Raw genomic sequence first — 27,458 nt, 5'->3', positions numbered from 1 at the left:
CAGCAGCTCCGTGACATACAGCGCTGACAGCAGCTCCGTGACATACAGCGCTGACAGCAGCACCGTAAGCAGCCCCAGGAGGAAGTCAGCACAGCACAGGGATGGTGTGATCCCCTCATAATAAGAACCCCCAGGAGGAAGTCAGCACAGCACAGGGATGGTGGGAGCCCCTCATAATAAGAACACCCAGGAGGAAGTCAGCACAGCACAGGGATGGTGGGAACCCCTCATAATAAGCAGCCCCAGTAGAAATATGACACCGCTCAACCTCTTCAAAGAGGAGGGTAGGGGCATATAGTACGGTGTGCTTTTTTGGGTCAGGGAAGTGAGCCAAATGAATTAAGAAGGTCTGTGTGCTTGATTCCAAAAATTGTTTATAGACATATACATGGTCTACTGATCACATGTGTTGAATTCCTCCGAGATCCATGCCTCATTCATTTTTAGAAATGTGAGGTAGTTAACACTGTCGTGAGCTAGGCGAGTACGCTTATCGGTCACAATCCCCCCTGCTGCGCTGAACGTCCTTTCGGACAGGACACTGGATGAGGGGCAAGCCAACAGTTCGATTGCAAATTGGGCAAGCTCTGGCCAGAGGTCAAGCCTGCCCACCCAGTAGTCTAGGGGTTCATCACTCCTCAGAGCGTCCACATCGGCCGTTAACCCAATGTAGTCGGACACCTGACGGTCTAGGCGTTCCCTGATGCTGGATCCGGATGACACCTGTCGATGGGTCGGCTGAAAGAATGACCTCATATCCGAAGTCACCAACACATCTTCAAACCGGCCTCTTCTTGCAGGCGCTGTTGGATTGGTACCCGCAAATCCTTCTCTGGGAGTGGGAATTGCTCCTCTGCCAGCGCACGCAAAAGCAGAATGCAGCATTTCTCGAAGCAAGGCCTGGAAGTGCTGCATTCTGACAGCCCTCTGCGACGGCGGTAACATTTCCGCCATTTTGTGTTTGTACCGGGGATCTAAGTACGTTGCCACCCAGTACTGGTCCTTGACCCTCATGCTTTTTATACGGGGGTCCCTATTAAAACACTGGAGCATGAAGGCCCCCATTTGCACTCAAGCGGAAGGTATGTGGTGGTGGTGGTGTTGTTGGTGGTAGTGTCTTTGGGGGTGCACATAGCAGAGAGTGAAGAAGAGGGTGCAGATCGAGAGGATGAGGAGGGTGCAGAAGAATAAGGCTGAGTGAGCCACTCAACCAAGTCTGGTGCGTCCTTTAAAGTAATTGAACGCACCTTCTGCAACTTCCCACTTTGGCTCAAGGCTGTTGCTCCTGCCCTACCCCTACCACCCCTGCGGAAGGGCCTGCCTCTTCCTCTGCCTGTCATTTTTTAAATCACCCTGTGACAAAACTCTTAGTCCCTATACCGCTGAAGGACTGCTGCAGTATAGGGCAGCGGTCAGCAGTAGTGCACGTCAACCCTATGTATTGTGGACCGATAGCGGTCCTTACAGAACAGCAGACTGTACTGCACTCAGGCCTATGTACCGTAGCACCCTATACCAAGTTACCAGTCCTTATAAAAACTTTTGTGGACCAAGCAGGTTGTGTGTTAGTGTTTAGCAGACTGTGCGTCAGTCCCTATACCGCTGAAGGACTGCTGCAGTATAGGGCAGCGGTCAGCAGTAGTGCACGGCAACCCTATGTATTGTGGACCGATAGCGGTCCTTACAGAACAGCAGACTGTAACGCACTCAGGCCTATGTACCGTAGCACCCTATACCAAGTTACCAGTCCTTATAAGAACTTTTGTGGACCAAGCAGGTTGTGTGTTAGTGATTAGCAGACTGTACGTCAGTCCCTATACCAATGAAGGACTGCTGCAGTATAGGGCAGCGGTCAGCAGTAGTGCACGGCAACCCTATGTATTGTGGACCGATAGCGGTCCTTACAGAACAGCAGACTGTACTGCACTCAGGCCTATGTACCGTAGCACCCTATACCAAGTTACCAGTCCTTATAAGAACTTTTGTGGACCAAGCAGGTTGTGTATTAGTGTTTAGCAGACTGTGCGTCAGTCCCTATACCGCTGAAGGACTGCTGCAGTATAGGGCAGCGGTCAGCAGTAGTGCACGGCAACCCTATGTATTGTGGACCGATAGCAGTCCTTACAGAACAGCAGACTGTACTGCACTCAGGCCTATGTACCGTAGCACCCTATACCAAGTTACCAGTCCTTATAAGAACTTTTGTGGACCAAGCAGGTTGTGTGTTAGTGTTTAGCAGACTGTGCGTCAGTCCCTATACCGCTGAAGGACTGCTGCAGTATAGGGCAGCGGTCAGCAGTAGTGCACGTCAACCCTATGTATTGTGGACCGATAGCGGTCCTTACAGAACAGCAGACTGTAACGCACTCAGGCCTATGTACCGTAGCACCCTATACCAAGTTACCAGTCCTTATAAGAACTTTTGTGGACCAAGCAGGTTGTGTGTTAGTGTTTAGCAGACTGTGCGTCAGTCCCTATACCGCTGAAGGACTGCTGCAGTATAGGGCAGCGGTCAGCAGTAGTGCACGTCAACCCTATGTATTGTGGACCGATAGCGGTCCTTACAGAACAGCAGACTGTAACGCACTCAGGCCTATGTACCGTAGCACCCTATACCAAGTTACCAGTCCTTATAAGAACTTTTGTGGACCAAGCAGGTTGTGTGTTAGTGATTAGCAGACTGTGCGTCAGTCCCTATACCGCTGAAGGACTGCTGCAGTATAGGGCAGCGGTCAGCAGTAGTGCACGTCAACCCTATGTATTGTGGACCGATAGCGGTCCTTACAGAACAGCAGACTGTAACGCACTCAGGCCTATGTACCGTAGCACCCTATACCAAGTTACCAGTCCTTATAAGAACTTTTGTGGACCAAGCAGGTTGTGTGTTAGTGATTAGCAGACTGTACGTCAGTCCCTATACCAATGAAGGACTGCTGCAGTATAGGGCAGCGGTCAGCAGTAGTGCACGGCAACCCTATGTATTGTGGACCGATAGCGGTCCTTACAGAACAGCAGACTGTACTGCACTCAGGCCTATGTACCGTAGCACCCTATACCAAGTTACCAGTCCTTATAAGAACTTTTGTGGACCAAGCAGGTTGTGTATTAGTGTTTAGCAGACTGTGCGTCAGTCCCTATACCGCTGAAGGACTGCTGCAGTATAGGGCAGCGGTCAGCAGTAGTGCACGGCAACCCTATGTATTGTGGACCGATAGCAGTCCTTACAGAACAGCAGACTGTACTGCACTCAGGCCTATGTACCGTAGCACCCTATACCAAGTTACCAGTCCTTATAAGAACTTTTGTGGACCAAGCAGGTTGTGTGTTAGTGTTTAGCAGACTGTGCGTCAGTCCCTATACCGCTGAAGGACTGCTGCAGTATAGGGCAGCGGTCAGCAGTAGTGCACGTCAACCCTATGTATTGTGGACCGATAGCGGTCCTTACAGAACAGCAGACTGTAACGCACTCAGGCCTATGTACCGTAGCACCCTATACCAAGTTACCAGTCCTTATAAGAACTTTTGTGGACCAAGCAGGTTGTGTATTAGTGTTTAGCAGACTGTGCGTCAGTCCCTATACCGCTGAAGGACTGCTGCAGTATAGGGCAGCGGTCAGCAGTAGTGCACGGCAACCCTATGTATTGTGGACCGATAGCGGTCCTTACAGAACAGCAGACTGTACCGCACCCAAGCCTATGTACCGTAGCACCCTAGACAGACCAAGTTACCAGTCCTGATAAAGAGCTTTGTGGAACAAGTGAGTTGTGAATGATTAGCAGACTGCAGCAGAAGGGCAGCAGTCAAGTATAATATTCTTTCTATATTTGGAAGAAAGAATATTATACGTGTACAAGCCTATTACCGTACCACTGATACCAGTCCTGAAAAGAACCTTTGTGGAACTAATAGTAACAGCAAGTCTTTAAAATTATCCTCACTGCCTGACACACTGCTTCCTGCCTGTCCCTATACAAATTGGCAAAAAAGAGTAGGCTGGAACGATTAGCTGGAACAGCTCTTTTGTGGACCTGATAGTAACAGCTAATGATGATGATGATGATGATGATGAAGAAAGACTAATCTGGCTGAGCTGTCCCTAAAATAGCAGCATACAGCGCTCTGTCCCTTTATCTAAACTGACAAAAGAAACTCAGGCTGCTGACCTAACACCTATACCAGTCCTGAAAAGAACTTTTGTGTACCAAATAGCTAGCGTTTTCTCTGTCCCTACTCCACACAGGATCCTTTCCCTACAGTGACAGAAGAAAGAATGTAAAATGGCCACCGGATCGGGTGTATTTATAGGTTAGGGGGAATGTCCAAGTGTCCATGAGCTGTCATGTCTCAATTGGTTGTCCTGTAACACATGATAAACGTGTCACGAAAGGTTAAAGTTCTTGTATACATTAAACACGTAAGTCCGCCGGGGCGAACGACGGAAAAAGGCGTTCGAACCCGCGGACGGCGAAAGTCGGAAATTCGCCGCGAAACGACCGCCGGGCGAAACGTTCGTCCATCACTAATGTAGTGTAAGTCCAAAGATGCTAATCAAATATTCTCCAGTGAAAAGGTGATTTCATTAGTCCAATGAATGGGGGACTGTAGAAATCCTCCGCCAACACCAAGCATTCAGCCTACTCAGCAGATGTAGATGATCATTATTACGAAGATCCGTCTTGGCAAGCCCAGTGTTACCTCCGGTCAAAATATTCCAAAAGGAATAGCCACACGCATCCAGGTCAGACATAAAACAAGGAACAATCTCTCATGGTGAAGTATATCATAAAAAAGGGTTTATTTAATAAAAAAGTGTCTCTTAAAGGCCATCCAGCAAGAAACAAAAGTTAAAAACATACAGATGACGCGGGGATGCCGTTTTGCGCTCCACCTGCGTTCCACTGTGGGCGGAAGTGACGTATCATGCTTGACCACACCCAAAGCATTTCGTCAGTATGTCTGACGCCATCAGGGGTCATGTACACTTATGATTAATTGTTTGATCAACTTTCCATTGAAGTGAATTCGGTGGTTATTACAGTTTTATTTTTGCACTGTTTGCACTTTATATTTAGGTATCAACCCATCGGGAGCGCCATTCACTACACACATTTTTCAGTTTGTGTTGATGTCTGTGCCCCTATTAAGGAGATTCACTCTCTCTATTTGTCCTGTTTACCATTATCATTGAAAGTGAAAGTAAAAGAAAACCCCACATTTTGGGTTCTCCCCAGAAACGTGATAGAGGTGAAAATCTTCCAATGAGGACACTAGTTCTGGTGATCGGGGGTCCCCAAATAATTCCCTTAAGTTGCAGAGATTTCCTCTCACTTCCTCTTTGGCTGTGGGACAGGAAATGAAGGGAAATCTCTACAATGGCACACAGATCAGTGATCAGTGCTACAAATATGCACTGACATTGTACTAATGGCACTAACAGGGAAGGGGTTAACATCAGGGGCATTCAAGGGGTTAAATGTGTTCCCTCACTGTGCATTCTAATTGTATGGGGGATGGGCTGCCTGTAACAATACACAGATCCGTCTTCCTGCATAGCAGAAAGACAAGATCTGTGTGTCATCCCCTGTAAAAATGGAGATCTGTCTTGTTTACTATGGCAGATCCCCGTTCTGTCACTGCAGGGAATGATTGTGGGCGGTCAGCGGACATCGAACCCGCCGGACCCGTCGACTGGCTCCCCCGCTGGCCTCTGACGGCGTGTGCCCACAGATCGCCGTGTACGAGCCTGACGTACACCTACGGCGATTTGCGCAGCCAAGCCAACCTGCCTCAGTATAACTGGGGTGACTGGTCGGCAATTGGTTAAAGAGAAACTCCACTTTCGTGGGAAAAATAGCAAATAAAATAATAATATAGCATATACAAGTGCTATACAAGTCATATTGTAATTGAATTGAATTCAAATTATCTTTCCTTTTCAATCTTCAGCGCTGTCATTTTCTGTAAAATGCAATGCAACATGCAAAGCTGGAGACGTTCTGTACACAGATGGTGTAATGAACACCCCCCAGAAATGTAATTTCTTGCTTATGTGATTGGCTTATGGATTTTCCCAGGAGTCTGTGCTAAGATAAAAGTCAGATTTTGAGCATCCCCAGCAACAAAAATTGCATTTTTGGTGAGATACTCCCAAAGGGAAATCACATCTAAAGGTGTGCAGAGCCTGTCACTTTCCTCATTAGAAACTTGCAAATGCAGCAGCATTCTCATCAAAAGTGCAGTTACTCTTTAAGTCAAACCAGTGCAAAACAAAGTCTGGTTGGCTGTTATGGGTTATTTCACTTTTTTTTTATTTACTGAAAAACAGTAGATTTCTACTGATAACTAACTCAAACTTCAAAGAAACGTTTTAGTGGATTTATAATTTTCATCTAATGCTAAACATATATTTGTTTGTCTATTTGTGGGAGAAACTTTGTGGTAAGAGATAGCGCAGTACAGATTTCAAACAGGAAATTAAGAGCTTATTTGAGTGCAACTAAGTAAAGCAGAACCTCTTCCACTAAATGTATTGTCTAAGTCATTATTAACCTCTAATTACAATTCTGCCTGACAAATACAACAGTAAACATAGCTGATTACTTTTATAAATCCTTAAGGTATGGTAGTAATAAGAAATGATAATGTACAGTGCTCTACATTAAAGTACTGATTGGCCCCCTACCATTTAAAGGGCCCCTCATCAGTATATTTTAATAACTATAAATTAATGGGCCAGTTTTAAATGGTATTTCAGCTTTATGAAATAAACTCGATTATTCTTACATTCTCTTTGGCAGAGAGTCATTGTTTTGCATGCAATAGATAACCTGTATTAGCTATCACAATGGGTTGTGAAAAGGAAAATACACCATTAACAGGAGCCATTATGTTACAGATATGAATGGTATTTCATGTCATTGAACTCTTTACTTACCTCTCCATTTTCTAGAGGGACAATGCGGGAATATTCCGTTGTGCAAATGACATCATCGTCTTTAATAATAGGTTGTTTGGTCTCCTTTCCAAACTGATGCAAGCAGTCATGTTTAGAATCTAAAATAGGGGCAATTTTTTTAATGAAATTAACAGATTGAGCCAGCCATGGTTATTATTTAATTACATTCATCCCACCCCCCCCCCCCCCCAAAAAATAAAAATCAATGTACTTATTTATATGCTGAAAAAACATAACCATAAAAAACAAAATATGTTTATTGCTTTACAATGACATATAATAATTAAACTAAATACTAAACAGTATAAACTACTATTGGGAAAAACAAGAAGGGGTCTTCATATATGTAACTTTAAATTTACATTTCCACGAGTATGAGGGCATTTAAATATACAAATGTTGTGTTCAGGTTACAAAGTTTAGCTCCAGCGCACCCTTCTCTGATCACTAACCATCAAACATTTTAGCACATAATTTAGCACATCATTCCGGCTCCAAATCCTATCCCCTACCATAACCCTTAAAGTGCATGTCCATCTATTTTGGTTACTTTTTAAATAGAACTCTATTGCTATCTTTTATAGCATTTGGATTGTGGTTGCATGTCCTAATTTTTGGCAGTGGTACTGCCTGCCCTAAGGCCCCATTCACACCTGAGCGTTTTGTAGCTTGAAGCCTGAAGCTACAAAATGCTGGAGGGGAAAATATCTATTATTCTCAATGGAGATGGTTCACATCTCCGCTCCATGCCACCTGAAGCCGAACGCCTGAAGCTCAAACAAGTTCTGGACCCTTTTTTGAAGCTCGAATTGGGCAGATTTTGGCATTTTTCTTCTTTTTACATTGGTGATCTTTTGCCCTGCACAAAAACACGGCAAATCGCGGTAGAAAAACGCTAGAAAAACTCTGCAAAAACGCTGATAAAAGCTGCAAAATCGCGGTAAAATCGTGCTATGTTCAGGAGTGAATGGGGCCTAAGTGACAGGGGGTATCATTTAGGCTCAGGCATTTGTACAATCCTGAGTGGGTGCATGCTATCTTTTAGGTGGGTGGTAAAACCGCAACTCATCCACCTGGGTTTTAGGAGTAAGTAATAGGTATCCTAAGTAAAAGATATGCAACACAACATATAATTACATAGTTAGCTTGAAAAAAGACACAAGTCCATCTAGCTCAACCATAACAACACTTTGGGGGTTATTTACAAAAGGCAAATCCACTTTGCACTGCAAGTGCACTTGGAAATAAAGTCACTGTAGATCCAAGGGGGACATGCAAGGAAAATAAAAAACAGCACTTTAGCTTGCACATGATTGGATGATAAAATCAGCAGAGCTCCCAATCATTTCAGATCTACCCCTTAAATTTAGAGTGACTGTACTTCCAAGTGAACTTTCAGTGCAAAGTGGAGTTACCTTTCGTAAATAACCTCCTTTGTTTCTAGATAAGAATGATTCCCTGATCGCAGGGAACTTGGTTTACGGGATCAATAGGAATGAAAAGCTAAAACCCAAAAAAGCTCATTACATTTTATTCACATAAAAATAAAAGTTTAAAAATGACATAACTCAAGAATACTAGATTATATCATCACTTAGATTCATGGTGTAATATTTGATTGTGTGCAGTCTAATGTTGTTGGCTTGTTGAGTTCTTTCTCCATGGATCTCGGACTGCAGGTATACACTGGTGCTCACAGGTAAAATAAAAGCAGAGGGACTGTAATATGGCTAATGTATTAGCTTGCTCAAATTGAGGGTGCATATGTAAAAATAGGATTATGAAAGCTAATTCTTTTCAGATTATACATAATACACTATGTACACTAAATTCCCCTGTTTGTTTTCACTGTTTAAGGTACCTCTGTGTTCATTGTTCCCCCATCACAGTTAGTATATTAGAAATGGCCCTGAAAGGATAAATATATATATTTTTTTTTTTTGCTGGAATTTCACAAACTAGGCCACTTAAGAACATACTGAATGGGAGTAATAAACCATAGTCAGACATTGTGCCAGCAAATCCCTCTTATAGATGACTCAACACCTGTGCCTGGGTTCAGCCAATGACAAAATCAACACTCTTGATTCAGCTTATATAGTATATTTGTTTAGCTGGAGCACTTAAAGGAAATCTGTCACACGTAAAAGATGGAGGTTGCCACTGTGACCTCACTTTCTTAAAATGCTGAATGCAGTTGTGTCATATGAGCCTTCCAGCTCTACTACTTTGACACACTAACCCTGAATAGGTGTGCAAAAAAGGATCCCTTACGTTTCTTTCACTTGCCAAATTCTTATACTTGTTTTGGGTCAGTGGCCCAGAAATATTAAATCCAGTGAATCAGATGACAGCCAACTGGCATTTACAGAAGGAGGTCATCAAAAGCAACTCCTGTTTTTCTCACTCTTGGAATGCCTCTTAAAACTCTGACAACTCTGACTGGTCAAAACACCTTTACTTTTGATTGGTCAGCTAGCTTACCATAAATTGATATAAATTGAACCCCTTCTTATTGGTTCTTATAACAATTTTTTTTTTTTTTTGCTTCTTTGCAAAATAAGCAACCTCCTGTAGATGTGAAACTATGTTAAAATCTTAAGGAATTGCCATCAAGATGACAAATATTTATTATTTCAGAAAAATCCCTGTGGTAGTCCCAGATATAGCCAAAGGATAGTACAGAACAAAATACTTTCATATGGGGCTGCTTGGGACCTACAGTAAATAAAACCTCACTCTTATGAAAAGATGTATCTGGATAATTTGGAGTATGCATTCTACCTAACTACAATAGAATGACAAACACAGCCCCTTCTTGTCCACACTCAGTTGAGTTAGATAACCCTTTGTGCAGTAGCAGCTGCAAGCTTGCTATTGATTTTTACAGCCACTAATGGGCTTTCAAATAAAAGTGATCTGGGCAACTATAGAGCCCCCCTATCACTTTTATGGGGCTGTTAGGGCCCCTTTCTCCCAACCTTTCTCTTCTTTTATTCTTAAGTCCCATACACACTATCAGTTTTTCTGCTGAGTTTTTCCTTCAGATTTACCAAAACCATATAATAGGAGGTCAAACCTTAGGAGTTTCAATTTGTATGCAATCAGGCAGGCCCTTGCACTACATGGTTTTGGTAAACCTGAAGGAAAAACTCAGCAGAAAAACTGATGTGTATGGGGCTTAAAATTTTGTTCTTGTATAACTAAAAACCCAATGGCCATATACCTTACTCAGAGAGATCAATAGACATTTGAATGCTATAAAATAATATACTATAATATTGTATAAATAAAGACTCATCTCATTTAAAGTCTATTTGTAATTCTATGGCTATATTGTACAGTCAACTTTATACATATATTCACTGGCTGATGTTACCCTAAGCTAACTTTGTCCGATTTATTATGCATTATAAACTGCATTGACACTCATTAAAATAATACTGATATTTATAATATTAATGTATATACTATACAATGAAAAATAAATAGTACTTACTAGCAAAGTATTGCCAAGGCATGTAAGTGTTTCCAAAGTCAGTGGATCTCTCTAGAACCCAAAGATCAGGACGCGGGGAATTGGCAAACTTGATGAGAACATAAGCCACATGGAAGACCTGAAAGTATAAATACAAAGATAACGTTTTACTGTTCTTGGTCAAGACCAATGTTAATGTTAGTGTTTGTTAAAACCTAAATGTACACAGATTTAAAGTGGTGGATTAACTTTACTTTGTGCCCCAAACTGTTCACTTCATGAGCCCCTTCCATTATAATGACCTCAAGCATAAAGGTCCTAAGGGTCATAACTTTTAAACTTTAAAAATGATTACAGCTCTGTAATGAGTAAAACATCATCAAATGTATTTTTTAAATACAAGCAATGTATGTAGGTATCTAAATCTAACCTGGTATCAGTTTTTCAAGGTCCCTGTACAGCAAGGCTGGAGTGTGAGAGGAAGAAGGAGTAAAATGAGCCAATCAGTTCATGTTCTGACAAGAAGTATGCTGATAGGAACAAGAAGCAGAGTGATAAAGACATGAGCTGCTTATTTATTCACTGTCCAGTCACAGGCTGAGTTGGATCCAGGGTGACCAGGGTTAAATGGTGCTGACCTTAAAACTGAGGACATTTAGCAGCAGAAAGAAGTACCGTGGGGAAATCTGTGGATTGCAGCAGAGTAAAAGCTGGTTTTGAAATTTTATTTTGTATTTTATGTTTGGCTGGAGATGTGGAGGGGTGAAGAAAAAAATACTCCAACAGTGAAAAGCAGCTCAAGCCATGAACTGGATAAGCACCATGCTTGATATCTTTTGCTACAATTTGGGTTGGTTTAGCCTGTTACGTAGCAGAATACAGGAGTCCACAAAATATTTGACTGCAAGATGTTGCGTTGTGACTTTTAAAAGGTTTGGAACCACTGAGCTAAACAGTAAGCATGTAGCAGTACAATACACCTGGTAGTAGGCTCCTGATTCATTTACAAGGCTGTAACACCCAGCCAAGAGGAATGCGTTTGGAATAGCATGGCACTGAGCCAGCTGTACAATTTAGCTCTGCTGATTCATGTTCTTACTTGAGTTTGCTGTTATAAGTAGTCATGCAACAATCACACTACTGCCAAACATCAAACAGACTCCTATTGCCAAGGCATAAAACATTTATAAATGATTAGAAGTGCCCTCAAGTAGGACGAGCCACACTGTAGGCACACTGGCATAATAGTCATCTCTGTTTTGAAATTAAACATTTAGAGAAAGTCTACAAGCTAAAGCCAGAAAAATATCAAATAAGAAAAACCACCATGTATGTCTCCTATTTTGGTGAAACACATCTTGGCAAATCCATGCACATTTGCAATGCCACATTTGCAGCAAACTTAATATCTCTGGTTGGCAAATGCACTGATGGTATATGTCACATCAAGCAAAAGTTAGGGAATAGTCAATAGACTAATGTGAATTTACAGTATGAAAAGTGCTGCGTAAACGGTCAATGTAAAAATCTGTAATAAATAAATACAATAAGCTCATTTAATTGTTTCAATGTTCATATTATTCTGTCCAAGTACTCAATCCAAACTCAATTTCAGCACCCTGGACAGCGCGTCTGCGTTAGCGCTATAAGTACAATGAATGTTAATGGCGAATGTCCTGTGAAGGTGACATTCAATGGATTGAAAACTGGGTGAAAAGTATAGTTAACAACATTTTTTTTTTTTTAAATCAAATTTTATTGCATTTCAAATGAAGAGAAATAAGGGGTACGGAATGTAAAAAAGGTAGGGCCCAGGAGCATGGAAAGCAGAATGGTTTGGCAGGTAGTGAGTACAGTTGCTTCAATGGTCTTGCCATAGATCACAAGGATTGTGACCCCAAATTTCATAGTAAGAGAAGGAAAAAAGACCATCACATATGGGACATGGTCCCTGAGTGGGTGTGACATCTCTAAGCCCTTGTACACACGGTCGGACATTCCGACAACAAAATCCATTGGATTTAGTCCGACGGATTTTGTCCGAAACTTGTGATGCATACACACGGTCGGACAAAGTTGTCGGAAAATCCGATCGTACGTAACATGATGACGTGTTTTCGTTAAGACGGGACTATGGTCAGGCTAGTAGCCAATAGCTTTGGTCTAGGAATTTGATCTGAGCATGCGTGGCACTTTGTCCGATCGGAATTCTCTACACACAATCGGACAAAGTCCGATCGGATCATGTTGTCAGAAAGTTTTATAGCCCAGCTCTAAAACTTTGTCTGTCGGATATTCCGACGGAAACAGTCCGATGGAGCCCAAACACAGTCAAATTATCCGACAACACGGTCCAATCGGACATTATCCGTCGGAATGTTCGACCGTGTGTACAAGGGCTAAGACTGAACTGGAAGCAAGGGATATATTTGGCGGAGTGTACTAGGGCAACTGTACTAGCAGGTACTACAGATTTTGAAGATAGGATCCAGGGTTTTGCTCACCAAAGACAGTTGATGTGTTTGAATAAATGCTTTGTCCCAGTCCTCATGAGATAGAGCAATGTCAAGTTCTGTGTATTTTGGAAGAGAGGGATGGGTGTAATGCCCTGTACACACAGCCGGACATTCCGACCACAAAATCCATCTGATTTTTTCTGACTGATTTTGTCCGAAACTTGTGTTGCATACACACGGTCGCACAAAGTTGTCGGAAAATCCGATCGTTCTGGACGAGGTGACGTACAATGTGTACGACGGGACTACGTAGAGGCCAGTAGCCAATAGCTTTCGTCCCCAAGTTTTTTCTGAGCATGCGTGGCACTTTGTGTGTCGGAATTCTATACACACGATCGGAAAAAGTCTGATCGGATTTTGTTGTCGGAAAATTTTAGGTCCTGCTCTCAAATTTTTTCCATCTGAAATTCCAACGGAAAAAGCCCACTAGAGCTCACACACAATTGGATTTACCGATAACATAATCAGCTCAGACTTTTCCCGTCGGAATTTCCGACCGTGTGTACAAGGTAAAAGAAAAAAGGATAGCATAGATCAGTGAACATGCATCAGAAAGGACTTTTGGAGAAGTAGACTCTGGAACAGAGTCACTGGGGTGGTCAGTTCCTGTTTGTCTTCAAAAGTGGACAATATCTTGAAAGGCATATTTTGGAAGTAGTCAGTGAATGTTACTTGCTCCTTTGTTTATACTGGGGGATCTGAGTGGTAAATGTTCTTTATGAAGAGGTTGAACACCATCCTGGAGAACATACAGTGCTTTATAAACATGCCTAACACACTCTGTACTTCTTCAAGTGCGATTATAAGCAATGCTAACCCAACAGATATTGTTATGTGATGTCAGTTGTTGAGTAAATATCTTTTATAACCAATAAAAATCTATTGAAATGAAAGTGCAATTATAGATATATGCCAACACTGATTTCTACCAGACATTAATGGCTAAAACCAATGTGTCCCACAGGTGGCCAGCTTATTGATGCTAAATGAGGCTACACAGGCATCAGCCATCAATGACATTTGAGACATAAAAATAGCCATTCAGAGGTCAAACAGCAGCAATTGAAAGTCCACATGAGAGTGTGTATGCAGTTCTTATACAGCTTTCTATTGCCCCTTACACAATATTGGCATTATGCAGGGTCAGCTTTAAAGTGCCCATACATAGCTAGTACTGGGCAGCTAGATCAAGATAAGAGGGATTAAACTGTATTAAGGGTATGTACAGGTATGTACATGCATCCACACAGCAACCATACATCATTTTTACAGTTTTAAGTTTTACAGTTTTAAGAAATAATCAAATAATTGATTGCACACTCACCAGCCACTTTATTAGGTACCCCTGTTCAATTGCTTGGTAACACAAATTGCTAATCAACCAATAACATGGCAGCAAATCAATGCAATTAAGCATCTAGACGTAGTGAAGAAGACTTGCTGAAGTTCAAACTGAGCATCAGAATGGGGAAGAGAGGGGATTTAAGTGACTTTGAACGTGCCATGGTTGTTGGTGCCAAATGGGCTGGTCTGAGTATTTCAAAAACTGCTGATCGACTGGGATTTTCACACACAACCATCTCTAGGGTTTACCAAGAATGGTCCAAAAAAGAAAAAATATCCAGCGAGTGGAAGTTGTGTGGATGAAAATACCTTGTTGATGTCAGAGGTCAGAGGAGAATGGACAGACTGGTTTGAGATGATAGAAAGGCAACAGTAACTCAAAAAACACTTATTTACAACCAAGGTATGCAGAATACCATCTCTGAACACACAACGCATCGAACCTTGAAGCAGATGGGTTACAGCAGCAGAAAACCACACTGAGTGCCATTCCTGTCAACTAAGAAAAGGAAACTGGTCTGATAAGTCTTGATTTCAGCTGCGACATTCAGATGGTAGGGTCAAAATCTGCGTAAATAACATGAAAGCATGGACCTATCCTGCCTTGTATCAAAGGTTTATGCTGGTGGTGGTGGTGTAATGGTATGGGGGATATTTTCTTGGCACACTTTGGGCCCCTTAGTACCATTAGAGCATCATTTAAATGCCACGGTCTACCTGAGTATTGTTGCTGACCATGTCCATCCCTTTATGACTACAGTATACCCATCTTCTGATGGCTACTGCCAGCAGAGTAATGCACCAAGTCACAAAGCTCAAATCATCTCACCACTGGTTTCTTGAACATGACAATGAGTTTCCTGAACTCCAGTGGCCTCCACAGTCACCAGATATCAATGCAATAGAGCACCTTTGGGATGTGGTGGAATTCACATCATGGATGTGCAGCTGACAAATCTGCAGCAACTGCGTGATATTACCATGTCAACATGGACCAAAATCTCTGAGGATTGTTTCCAACACCTTGTTGAATCTTTGCCATGAAGAATTAAGGCAGTTCTGAATGCAAAAAGGGGGTCCAACCCGGTGAGTGTATGACCTTATCACAGGAAAGCCAACAAATTGTTTCTATGTTTGGATACTGCATGTATTTTAAGGCAAATCATTTGTGTTAAAGCAGAACTAAAGGTAAAAAGATTATCACACTGTAGGTATAAGTTTATTACCTGGGTTTACTTGTGAAAGGATATATAACTTAGTTTAGCCAGAGTTGTGATTTACAAACCTCTGCCACACTGCACAGAAATTCGGCCAGCTGAGACCCATGAGAGCTTTTTATTGGAAAATGCGATCGTGTGTATGCTCCATTGGAATTTTGCTGGCTGAATTCCCGCCAACAAAAATTTGAGAGCATGTTCTCAATTTTTCCGATGTAAAAACGTCCTATCGGAAATTCTGATCGTCTGTGGCAATTCCAAAGCGCAAAATTCCGACGCATACTCGGAAACAATTTGACGCATGCTTGGAAGCATTGAACTTAATTTTCGCAGCTCGTCGTAGTGTTGTACGTCACCACGTTCTTGGCGGTCGGAATTTGGTGTGACCGTGTGTAGGCAACACAAGCTTGAGTGGACTTCGGAATTCCATCAGGAAAACCTTCAGAGCTTTTTCTGACCATAATTCCGATCGTGTGTATGCGGCATTAGGTTTTTGGCTAATCATTTCTATCACAAGGGGGTATATAGCTCTGTTTAAGCTATGCTTTTAGCTGCAGTGGTGGTCTAAAATAAAAGATGGCTTACAAAAAAAAAGGGAAATTTCCCCCTTGCAGGGAATCCCTAAGGGAGGCGCCCACTGAGCTTTTCTATCTAAGGCCCACGTGGGAGCAGACCTAATTAGGGGCTTGATCTGGATTTGGCCGAAGAGCACCAATTCCCATACCCCCCAGCCGGCCATACAACATTCGTATACCTCCCTAGACCCCAGCTGTTATTCAGCCCTTTATATTCTACCTCCTCCCTTCCCCCCATCCCTGGGGGGGCGGGGCACCCCTGGGTCCGGCCCTCAAAGACCGTCTGACCCGGGGGGTGCCCCCCGGGGCAGGGGGGAGAGAGCTCCAGCTTTCCACACCCCCAACCACTTTATTTTGTATTTAATTTAATATTTATATGTAATTTCCAATTTAGAGACCCCAGCATTGTGTCATATAACAAACCAAAATCTATAATCATGCATATAGTCAACAAAATTCAACACCTAAAGCAGCAGTCGCTAAAACAGCAGTCGCTGTAAGTCACCTACTTTCTCCGGAGCTTTTTTAAACAATTGGCAATTAGATACACAAATAGAACGCATCCACAGAAACCTTTGTGTCTTCTTCTCTCCCCCCTCTTCCTTTTTTTTTTTCCTCTCCCCCCTTACTTCCCCTGCTCTTTGAGATGGAGGGGGTAAAGGTAACCTCCATAAATACAAAGGAACTTAATGTCCCAGAGAAAAGGAGGATGTTGCTAAATGATTTAAAGCGCCAACATACAGATATAGCATTTGTACAGGAGACACATTTCAGGATGGATGGATTCCCTTTCCTACAGAATAGATTTTGTCCCCTGCACATACCACGTACATAATCAAGAAGCAAAATCTAAGGGGGTGTCCATTCTCATTTCCAACTGGATACCTTGGTCCCCTAGTAGATAGACGAGTGGATGTGAATGGATGCTTCCTATTCCTTAAAGGCCAGATTGGAGGAGTAAAGGTGACAATTTATGCACCAAATGAATACATTTTATGAATAAAACGTTGAGAAAATTAGCAGATTTTGCAGAAGGGAAGATGATCTTGGGATGAGACTTTAATATATCTTTAAACCCCAGAATAGACACCTCCTCTGGGTCATCTTCCATCCCAGGTAGCGTCAGGAAGGGTGTCGTACAGAAGATACAGGAGATGCAGCTGGTAGATGTGTGGCGGATTTCCCATGAAGGAGAGAGAGATTATACCTTCTTCTCCAACCCTTACCAACAGTATTCGCGGATAGATCTATTTTTTGTGCCACATTACTTACTCGCGTCAGTAATAGACGTGACTATAGGTAACATAACATGGTCAGACCATGCCCCGATCACATTGCATATATCCCTGTCGTCCTTGGCTCGCCCCTCGGGCGCCACTGGCGTTTACTTACTACAGAGACCCAAAATACGAGAGGATATAATGAAGGAAATTATAGCATACTTTCGAGTGAATGACACCCTGGGGAGCGACCCGGGCATGATTGGGGGGCGCATAAGGCAGTAATGCGGGGAATTTTGATTAAGCATGGCTCCAAACTGAAGAAGGTACGAGAAGCACAGATAATAAAACTATCAGAGGAAATTCAGACTCTTGAACTGCAACACAAAAAAGTTCAGATCCCACTCAAAGGGAAGGACCGAACACATTTGAGGAAACAGATGACAGACCTGCTCCGCTATAAGGCCAAACCGGCAATACAGGCAGGGAGTAAAGTAATGTATGAAATGGGAGACAAATGTAGCAAATTACTGGCGGAAAAGCTTAAGGAAAAGGGGAGGACAGTCTACATACCCATATAAAAGGAAGGAATGGACAGATAATTTCAATGCCAAAAGACATAGCCCAGAGGTTTAAAGAATATTATTCCTCTTTATACAATCTGATAACATCACCGTCATCTGCGGCTAAAATAGAGGAATACCTTTCCTCAGCAGGCCTTTATAGACTGCCCTCCCCGATCCGTAATAGCCTGGAAGTGCCAGTCTCCATGGAGGAATTATGAATAATGATAAAATCAGTTAAACAGGGGAAAGCACCTGGTCCTGACGGATTTACAATGCAATATTATAAAAAAAATTCTGCTAGTTTTGGGTACATACATGATAAAGGCTTTCAACGCGCTCGGCCGGGCTGCCGCACCTCCGCCGGATACACGATTACGGTGCATATCTCGGTCATACCAAAGGAGGGGAAAGACCCGGCGGAGTGCGGCAGCTACCGGCCGATCTCATTATTGAATATCGACCTAAAACTCTTCACCAAGGTATTGGCTTCCCGTCTCCAAATGCACCTTCACCAACTGGTACATTTGGATCAAGTTGGGTTTATCCCCTCACGTGAAGCACGGGATAACTCAATCAAAGTATTGAATTTGGTATATCATGCCAACCAAACAAAAACTCCCAGCGTCTTTCTGAGTACGGACGCAGAAAAGGGTTCGACCGAGTTAACTGGCAATTCATGGTTGAAGTCTTGAGACATATGGGGATAGGAGAGGGTATGCTGCGGTGGATTACTGGGGTATACTCCCTCCCACAAGCCCTGGTTAAAGTAAATGGGATATTTTCAGAACCATTCAAAATCTTGAATGGAATGCACCAGGGATGCTCCCTCTCTCCCCTGCTATTTGTCCTCTCACTGGAACCACTATTGAATAAAATACGACAAAACCCAGATATTCAGGGACTTCAAATAGGAGACCATAATTATAAAATATTGGCTTACATCCCTGGTGTTTTGTTTTTTTTTTGTTTTGTTTTCATTGGTTTGGGGTCTAGAATATGGGGGGGGGGGGGGAATATAAAGAAAAAGTAGAAGGAAGAATTAGAATATACTCAGCTTTAGGGGAAGGGAAAATAGAGATGTAAACAGAGAGAGGTGAAAAGAGAAAGACCAATGGGGCGCATAAGAAGCAAATATAAGGGAGGCAAAAGCTAAATTAGGAGGGAAAATAAACCAATGTAATCTGCAACAATCTAAGAGAATAATGATGTGTATTACTTTAGACATAAGTTGTAATGTTTGCCTCTTTGTGTCATTGGGTATTTACTCTTTCTGTGAATATTGGTTCTCTCCCTTTGCTGTTTGATTGGTATGAATAAAGAAAATTTATTAAAGATGCCTTACAAATTAAACATTACAAAATCTAGTCGCTAACACCTACATTGATCATAATCATTATTTCAGCTAGAAGAATATACAAAATTAAAACAAACTGGCTTAAAACTATGATAAACCTAAAACCAAAAATATAATATATTGCAGTTTACCAATTCTTAGATGTGGTGGCTGCATTCGTTTTCTTTTTTAAGGCCTTTTTGCTTTATTTCACCTGGTTATCCTGCCACTAACAGACTTTCTATCTTAGGGTGTCTGCATTCTGGATGAAGTAGTAAGGCAGACACCTTTGGACAGCAACATTGTTTGTCTGGGTAGAGGGACATGCAATATTTCCCATTTTAAAAAAGCGGAATTTGTAAGTCTTCATTGCATAAACAACTTGAAATAATCAAATTTAAAATGAACTTGTACTTTGCACTTGGCAGGGGCCAGGAGCCCCGGCAGGGGACCCGAGAAGAGGAGGATCGGGGCTGCTCTGTGCAAATCCATTACACAGAGCAGATAAGTACAACATGTTTATTATTTTTTGTATAAGCATGATCCTTTATTATCACTTTAAACAGAGCTATAGACTCAAGTTACAGCACTGATCAGTCCAGTGCTGTCATATGGAGTGAGTCATTTCCTCTGTCGTATCCAGAAGTGGCAGGTATTTCCTTTGCCATCAATTCGACAAAGACCCAGTTTGCTTAACAACTTCAATGCTGGGCACTTTCACCCTCTTCCTGCCCAGACCAAGTTTTTCTTAGTTTCTGTTAGAAAATGTTGTAAATCAGTAATTCTTCTCTTTCACTGATATGCACTGATGAGGCTGCACTGATGGACACTGAAAGGCTGCACTGATGGGCACTGATGAGACGGCACTAAAGGGCACTAACGAGGTGGCACTGATGAGGAGGCACTAATATGCAGTACTGATGGGCACTGATATGCAGCACTGATGAGCACTGATTGGCGGCACTGATGGGCACTGATGGATGGTGCTGATGAGCAGGTACTGATGGGCACTGAAAGGCAGCACTGACTGGCATCACTGATGCGCACTGGTTGGCATCCCTGCTGGGCACTGTTGGGGCTTCACTGATAATCAGTTCCCTGATTATCTGTGCAGGTCTCTACAGTGAGAAAATTCTGCTGGTCTATTCTTTCCACTGAAATCCACAATGGGGCACTATTATTTCCACTGACAAGAACAATGAGAAACAATTCTTCTTACTGATATAAACAATCGGGCACTATTCCTCCCTGTAATACCAATGTAGGGGCACTATTCCTCCTCCTACTTACCATAAGTGCTGTGACTTTTTACTCCCACTGCTGGGCCAGTTTCTACTCACACTGGCCACAGTCTGGCCCTTCTAAAATCTAAAGGGCCATAATCTGTTTTTTTGTTTAGAAAGTTTGTAGATCCCTGTCATACAGTGACAATGTTGCTTCTCTATAGATACAGTATGGCAAGTGAGTGTTCTTACTCTAGGAAGGAAGTGTGCTACTGGCAGGATCACCAGGTGAAAATAAAGGAAAAAAAAGCCTGAAAAAAGAAAACCAATGCAGCCACAACATCTAATCTGCAATTACATTGTATCAGTATTTTGTTCCCAATGGTTAAAACATTGAGCCAAAAAAACAACTAATTAAATATGAGCATAACATTTCACAATGTAATATTAGTAGTACAGAGAGAGAACATCTGGATCACAGTAAGTGGAATTTAAAATTGGCTATAACAAAAACTAAAATGAAGTTATTTTAAAGAGCCTTGCTTATAGTGTTTATATGGAGGCCTCTTAGTCAGTATGGGTATTACACTAAATCTGTAAGCAATGTAAGTAGAGGAATTTGATGCCAGCCATTACACATAACAGATGTTTGGGATTTTGTGCAGTTATGCTGAAATTGTCAGTAAATTGTCAAGCTGCATTTACAGTAATAATAAGAGACTTTAATCATGTAGTATAACACAATGTTTCTCAACTCCAGTCTTCAAGGCACCCCAACAGGTCATGTTTTCAGGCTCTCCATTATTTTGCACAGGTGATTTGATCAGTTTCACTGCCTTAGTAATTACCACAGCTGTTTCATCTAAGGGAAATCCTGAAAACATGACCTGTTGGTGCGCCTTGAGGACTGGCATTGAGAAACACTGGTATAACAAATGGAATTATAAGTATCCTTAAATGATATCTTAGCTAACATTATTTTGACTTTATTAAGCATTTTTAGAAGAATCAACAAAATGAAAGTGGAATTCCAGCTACTTTTGGATAGGGTAAGGATAGTGAGGAAAGGGTGAGAATACCATCACATAGAACAGGGGTTCTCAAAAAATTTTGAGACCAGGGCCCAGTAAATCCTTCCAAGACATTCCATGCCTCAACAGTAAAGAATAAAATGAATATTCACACCATAAAAGTATGGGAACACAAAACTGCAGCCAACTTGGTCACCCTATAGGAGATGAGGCTTCTAGAGGGGGTTGATGAACCCCATGGCTGGTTGGGGGTGGCACTGTTAGAGGCTGGTGGTGCTACAAAGGGCTGGAGGCTCTGCAGCTGGCTGGGGGTCACTGTGGGAGGCTGAGCAGCACTGTGGGAGGTTGGGGGGTATTGTGGAGGGCTCTCAGGGGGCCTGAGGGTACAGTGGGCCACTATGGAAGCTGGGGGCACTGTGGGGGGTTTGAGTATCTGCAGCTAGCTGGAGGCCCGGGAAGGGGGCTACAACCTGACAGTGGTCTTGGCCTGGTGGTTGAGAACCACTAATATGGAAGATGTTTTTGTATTGTAGGGTTCATATTTTCCTGGATATGCTCTGTTCTTATATACATGTTTCCCTCAATATCTCTCTTTTATGACTATGTTTCTTTATTGCTGCAGTATTGAAAATCAGCTTGACATTTGTTGGGTTTTCTGCATTCCTTTCCATCTGGCCTTCCCATATTTTATGTAATAAAATGCTGCAAGTCTCTCCTTGCCAGAGTTCATACTAAAGGAATGATTCCCGTCACCTGAACTCATAAAGCTTATCTAGTATAAAGGTTTAAGGTCATTTAGACTTCAGATTGTTCTGTTCCTGTATGAGCCACAGAAAGAGGCAAAGCTTAGCAACCAATACACAAAAATATACAATGACAGAGGATAATATCAGGAGCCCTCTGAAAGACCGTACAGTGATAATGTATAAAAAACTTTGCAGAATGTTTTTAATTATTATAACAGTTTGAACTAGATAGATAGAGAGAGAGCGAGAGAGAGAGAGAGAGATAAAGAGAGAGAGATAGATAGATAGATATAGATATAGAGAGAGAGAGAGAGAGAGAGAAGGAGAGATAGATAGATAGATAGATAGATAGATAGATAGATAGATAGATAGATAGATAGATAGATAGATAGATAGATAGAGAGAGAGAGAGAGAGAGAGATAGATAGATAGATAGAGAGAGAGAGAGAGAGAGATAGATAGATAGATAGATAGATAGATAGATAGATAGATAGATAGATAGACAGATAGAGAGAGAGAGAGAGAGAGAGAGAGAGATAGATAGATAGATAGATAGATAGATAGATAGATAGATAGATAAATAGAGCTAGATAGATAGATAGATGAATAGAGATAGATAGATAGATAGATAGATAGATAGATAGATAGATAGATAGACAGACAGACAGACAGACAGACAGACAGATAGATAGATAGATAGATCTAAGCCCTTGCACACACGGTCGGAAATTCCGACCACAAAATCCGTTGGATTTTTTCCGACGGATTTGGAGCGAAACTGGTGTTGCATACACACGGTCGGACAAAGTTGTCGGAAAATCAGAACATTCGGAACACGATGGCGTTCGTTCTTTCCGACGGGACTACGTTCGGCCTAGTAGCCAATAGCTTTGCTCTCGTACTTTGATCTAAGCATGCGTGGCACTTTGTCCGATCGGAATCTTCTACAAACGATCGGAAAAAGTCCGATTGGTTTTTGTTGTCGGAAAATTTGAGACCCTGCTCTCAAATTTTTTCCGTCAGAGACTCCGTCTGATAGAGCTCGGATTTTACGACAATATAATCTGATCGGACCGTTTCTGTTGAAATTTCCAACCGAGTGTACAAGGGCTTAAAAGTTTTGAACAGGTTTGCTGATGGAAAAAACAAAATAGCATACTAAAGACCCCGACTATTTTAAAGTAAATTGCCAGACAAACTGTTCTTATAGACTTGGAGAAAGCAGGGGAGGGTCGGGTTTTATTGATCTCTATGGCCTCACTGGGTAGATGCATTTCCGTTTTCTATCATGGTGCCTGTTGTCACTGGGACAAAAAGTGCAGGTAAATAAAAACATTATAGCCAACACTGGAACAGGACTAGAGAGGACATTTCCCCAAGGGGGTACCTGTTCTGATGACAGCTGTCCTCATACATTGGCCAGATTTTCCTCTTACTTTTTGTTGTATCTCTTTGAAATAAACTGATGAGAATTCTCTCCAGTGGGGACAAACATTTAAAATGTGACATTTCTAACTTTCTTCCACTTAAAAAATTAACAAAGAAAAACATTTTCCCTAGTTAAATCCAAACTCAATTGGACATTCTCCAATGAAAGAAAAAATATTGTTAAAATTCAAGATCCAATGGGGTAGTTCACTTTGCCAGGGAAGTTTCACTTTTTCCCCAAAGCTTAGTGAATGATTCGAAGCTCTGCTGACTTCCATTATCCAATCAGGTACAAGCAAAAAAAAAATATTTTTTTTATTCTACTTGAATGTTATTGGGTAACCTTTCCAATAATGTGAAACTTCACCACATTCATTTAGCTCTGGGGCAAATTCCCCTGCAAAGTGCCTACCCAATTTGCTTTTATAAATCAACACCTGTCAAACTCTGCACCCATCTGGTTGTATTTTTACAGTTCGGATGGGCGACCGGGTAAAACCGCACCTCAGCTGCCCTTTTTTACACCCCCCAACCGCCCGTCTGAAAGGGATCGTACAGAGCGCAAAGTAAACAGTGCATTTGACTTTACTAAATTAACCCCATGAAGTCAACCATTGCAACTCCTTAATTTGATATCTGTAACTTTTGAAATTTTCCCTCAATAAAAATATTGATCAACAAAAAAAAAAAAATATTGCTGGAGTTCCACACCAATTCAACTATGACCAACCTAAAGAAAGTATATCATCATATTTCATGTAATCAGCACTGCAAATTATTTGTCTACTTTAAAATAAAACTTTAATTTCTCTTACCTGACCAAGATCTATAGTGACATTGACCTCATTGTAATGCAGCCCCAATGATAATGGGGGGCTTTGCCACCATCGCTCCGTTCCATCAATAGCATTGGACGCAGGATATGCTTTATTAGGATCTGAGCTGTCACAAAAATCACAAAACTGCCCCTGTGAAAAACAAAAACAAGCAAATAAATATACATTCCATATACTCCAATTTAAAAAAAAGTGATGAGTCTTGATTGACCTTGAATAAATTTAAAGAGTTAATATGACAGCTATAGCTTACAGGGGTTGATTTACTAAGGCCCCTTTCACACTGGGGCTGTTTTCAGGCGATTTAGCACTGGAAATAGCCTCTGCTAAATGCCTGAAAACCGCCTCTCATTCATATTTTCATATGCTATGTGTATTTAGCGCTCCCAAAATGCCCTGCCCGTTGTAATGAATGGCCAGTGCTCTCAAAGCGCCTGAAAAGTGATTTGAAATTGCAGCAAAACAGCAGTTTTTAACCCCTTCCTTGGGGTTAAAAGCACCCGCTAGCAGCTGAAAAGCTTAAACAGCGCTAAAGCGCCACTAAAATGAACAACGCTTTAGTGCTAACGGACGGCTGAGTGTGAAATGGGTCTAAAACTGGAGTGTGTAAAATTGTGTGCAGCTGTGCATGGTAGCCAGCTTCTAACCTCGGCTAGTTCAAATAAGCTTTGACAAAAAAAAAAACCTAGAAGCTGATACCGCCAAATATCGACGCTGTTATAGTGGCGATATTCGGCTGCTAGTGGGGCGATTTTAACTCCCTGCTAGCGGCCAAAGAAAGGGTTAATAGCGTCTGTGTTGCGGTGCTGCTGAAGCACTTTGCAGGCACCTCAGCAGTATACTGCACACGTTTGGCCACTGAGGCCTCATACACATGGGGGTAAAGGGCCACGGAGTACTAGAAGTTCCATGCAGTCACGGCTGGCTGCCTGTTAAAAATCAAGCGGCTGCATGGATCTTCTGGCACATACCAGCATTTACATCTGTAATAAGTATAAGATATTCTTAAAGCTTAAAACTCCAAACAAATAACTAAATACACAGATAAAATTAGCTCTTTTACTTGCCAAGGGATTTTTATTTCTGTCAATCTAGTTCATAGATTTACAAAGCTCTCCTACACAACACAGCCCTGTCTGGCCTGGCAGAAGACCTGGTTTTTCTATGCTGTAGTTAGGTAATACGTACAGGTCTTCTCTCTCCCCTACCCTGTGATTGGTCAGTGAAATAAGGAGAAGTAGACTAATAAGCTCATCTCTCTGTCACTCTACCCTCTCATCCTATCAGCATGCTGCTCGCACTACAGCACACCTGATTGGCTCCTTATGCTGCTTTTCTCTCTTCCATTCTTAGCTCTGCTGTACATTTGATTTCAAGAGGTCATTACAGGCCAAATTCAGGTACTTAAAATGGAGGTTGTCATTGCTGGCCTCCTGAAAATGTTAGTTGCCTAGCTGTATTGTTGATCCACTAGCTTCAAAACTTTCACTGACTTTCAATTAGTGCACTAATAATAATAAAGTGCAAACTGCTTATCTGGAAATGTATTGTTGGTTAAAACACTAATGCCCTGTACACATGGTCAGACATTTTTTTTCAGACGGATGTTGGCTCAAACTTGTCTTTCATACACACGGTCGCACAAAGTTGTCAGAAAATCTGATCGTTTTGAATGCGGTGATGATCAAGCTCTCAAACTTTGTGTGTGTCAGAAATTTCCAACGGAAAAAGTCCGATGGAGCCCACACACGATTGGATTTTCAAACAAAACGATCCGATCTCACATTTTCCTTCGGAAAGTCCGACCGTGTGTACAGGGCATAAGGCTGGTCTTACATGGATTGAAATTTCAATCCATGTAAGGGCTAGTTGCTTGTACACAAGTCGATCTATTGGCACACACCTGCTGTATAACTATGATGCTGTGCAGCCCAGCCACTTACATCCTAGCAACCAATGGCACACATCATCACTGGTTACTAGGATGCTGGGAGCCAGGTCACAAAATCATTGGTTGAACTGAGCTGCAGTGAGGACAGAGTGTCTGGTATTAACACACCAGCCTCAGTGCCACCCCCCACCAAGTCACCTCACTTTGCCTCCTGGTCTTCTGATTTGGACTACAGACACCCCACTCCTTAGATATATAAAATCGGTGGGGTTGTTCTGTAGTTCACAGAGAAAACTATGAACCCTGATAAGACTGTTTGAGATGTCTGATCAGTGTACTGAAAGCTACAACGACACTAGAGTCCCGTCAGGATTAATATATAGGCAGGCTGATTTTACTGAAGGCGATCCATCGATCAACTTCAGTGCAACCAGCCTGTCAGACTTTTGACATGCGATTACTGCCAGCAGCTAAAGCTGCGGGAGGCATTCCCTGATTAACACTAATGCCCTGTACACACAGTCGGACACTCCGACGACAAAATCCTTCAGATTTTTTCCGACGGATTTTGGCCCAAACTTGTCTTGCATACACACGGTCGCACAAAGTTGTTGGAAAATCCGATCGTTCAGAACGCGGTGACGTAGAACACGTACAATGGGACGATAAAGAGGTAAGTATCCAATAGCTTTTGTCTTGTAATTTATTCTGAGCATGCGTGCCACTTTGTCCGTCGGAATTTAAACGATCGGATTTCGTTATTGGAAAATTTTAGATCCTGCTCTCAAACTTTGTGTGTCGAAAACTCCAACGGAAAAAGTTAGATGGAGCCCACACACGATCGGATTTTCTGACAACACGATCCAATCGCACATTTTCAATCAGAAAGTCTGACCGTGTGTACAGGGCATTACTGTGTTAATGGTGGAATTGAGTGGGTTGCAGGACAGAAAATCGAATCATCTATTGCTTGCCTTACGCCACCTTTTAGAGCGGAGGCCAGCAGGGCTGAACGAAAAAAAACCTGACCACTCAGGATGAGCCGTTGTACTAACTATCCAACGTTGATACAGCAATCTCCCCCTGCTGTGGTATTGTG

At 42.1% G+C, this 27,458-nt stretch overlaps 1 protein-coding gene across 2 annotated transcripts in view; it reads right to left on the bottom strand.

The window, feature by feature from the left end:
• Positions 1 to 27,458, bottom strand: part of LAMA3 (laminin subunit alpha 3) — a 247,697-nt gene that overhangs the window by 204,938 nt on the left and 15,301 nt on the right. For both annotated transcript variants that reach the window (XM_077492578.1, XM_077492579.1), the window contains exons 2-4: positions 24,448 to 24,600; positions 10,455 to 10,572; positions 6,935 to 7,053 (exon numbers count right to left, since the gene is read on the bottom strand). In XM_077492578.1, the coding sequence (XP_077348704.1) occupies positions 6,935 to 7,053; positions 10,455 to 10,572; positions 24,448 to 24,600 (390 nt within the window). The remainder of the gene's footprint in view (positions 1 to 6,934; positions 7,054 to 10,454; positions 10,573 to 24,447; positions 24,601 to 27,458) is intronic.

The sequence above is a fragment of the Lithobates pipiens genome, unplaced genomic scaffold (genome assembly GCF_037356315.1).
Source record: "Lithobates pipiens isolate NorthernLeopardFrog02 unplaced genomic scaffold, aLitPip1_a1.2 Scaffold_19, whole genome shotgun sequence".
Classification (NCBI taxonomy): domain Eukaryota; kingdom Metazoa; phylum Chordata; class Amphibia; order Anura; family Ranidae; genus Lithobates; species Lithobates pipiens.
This window is presented reverse-complemented; position numbering and strand designations above follow the sequence as displayed.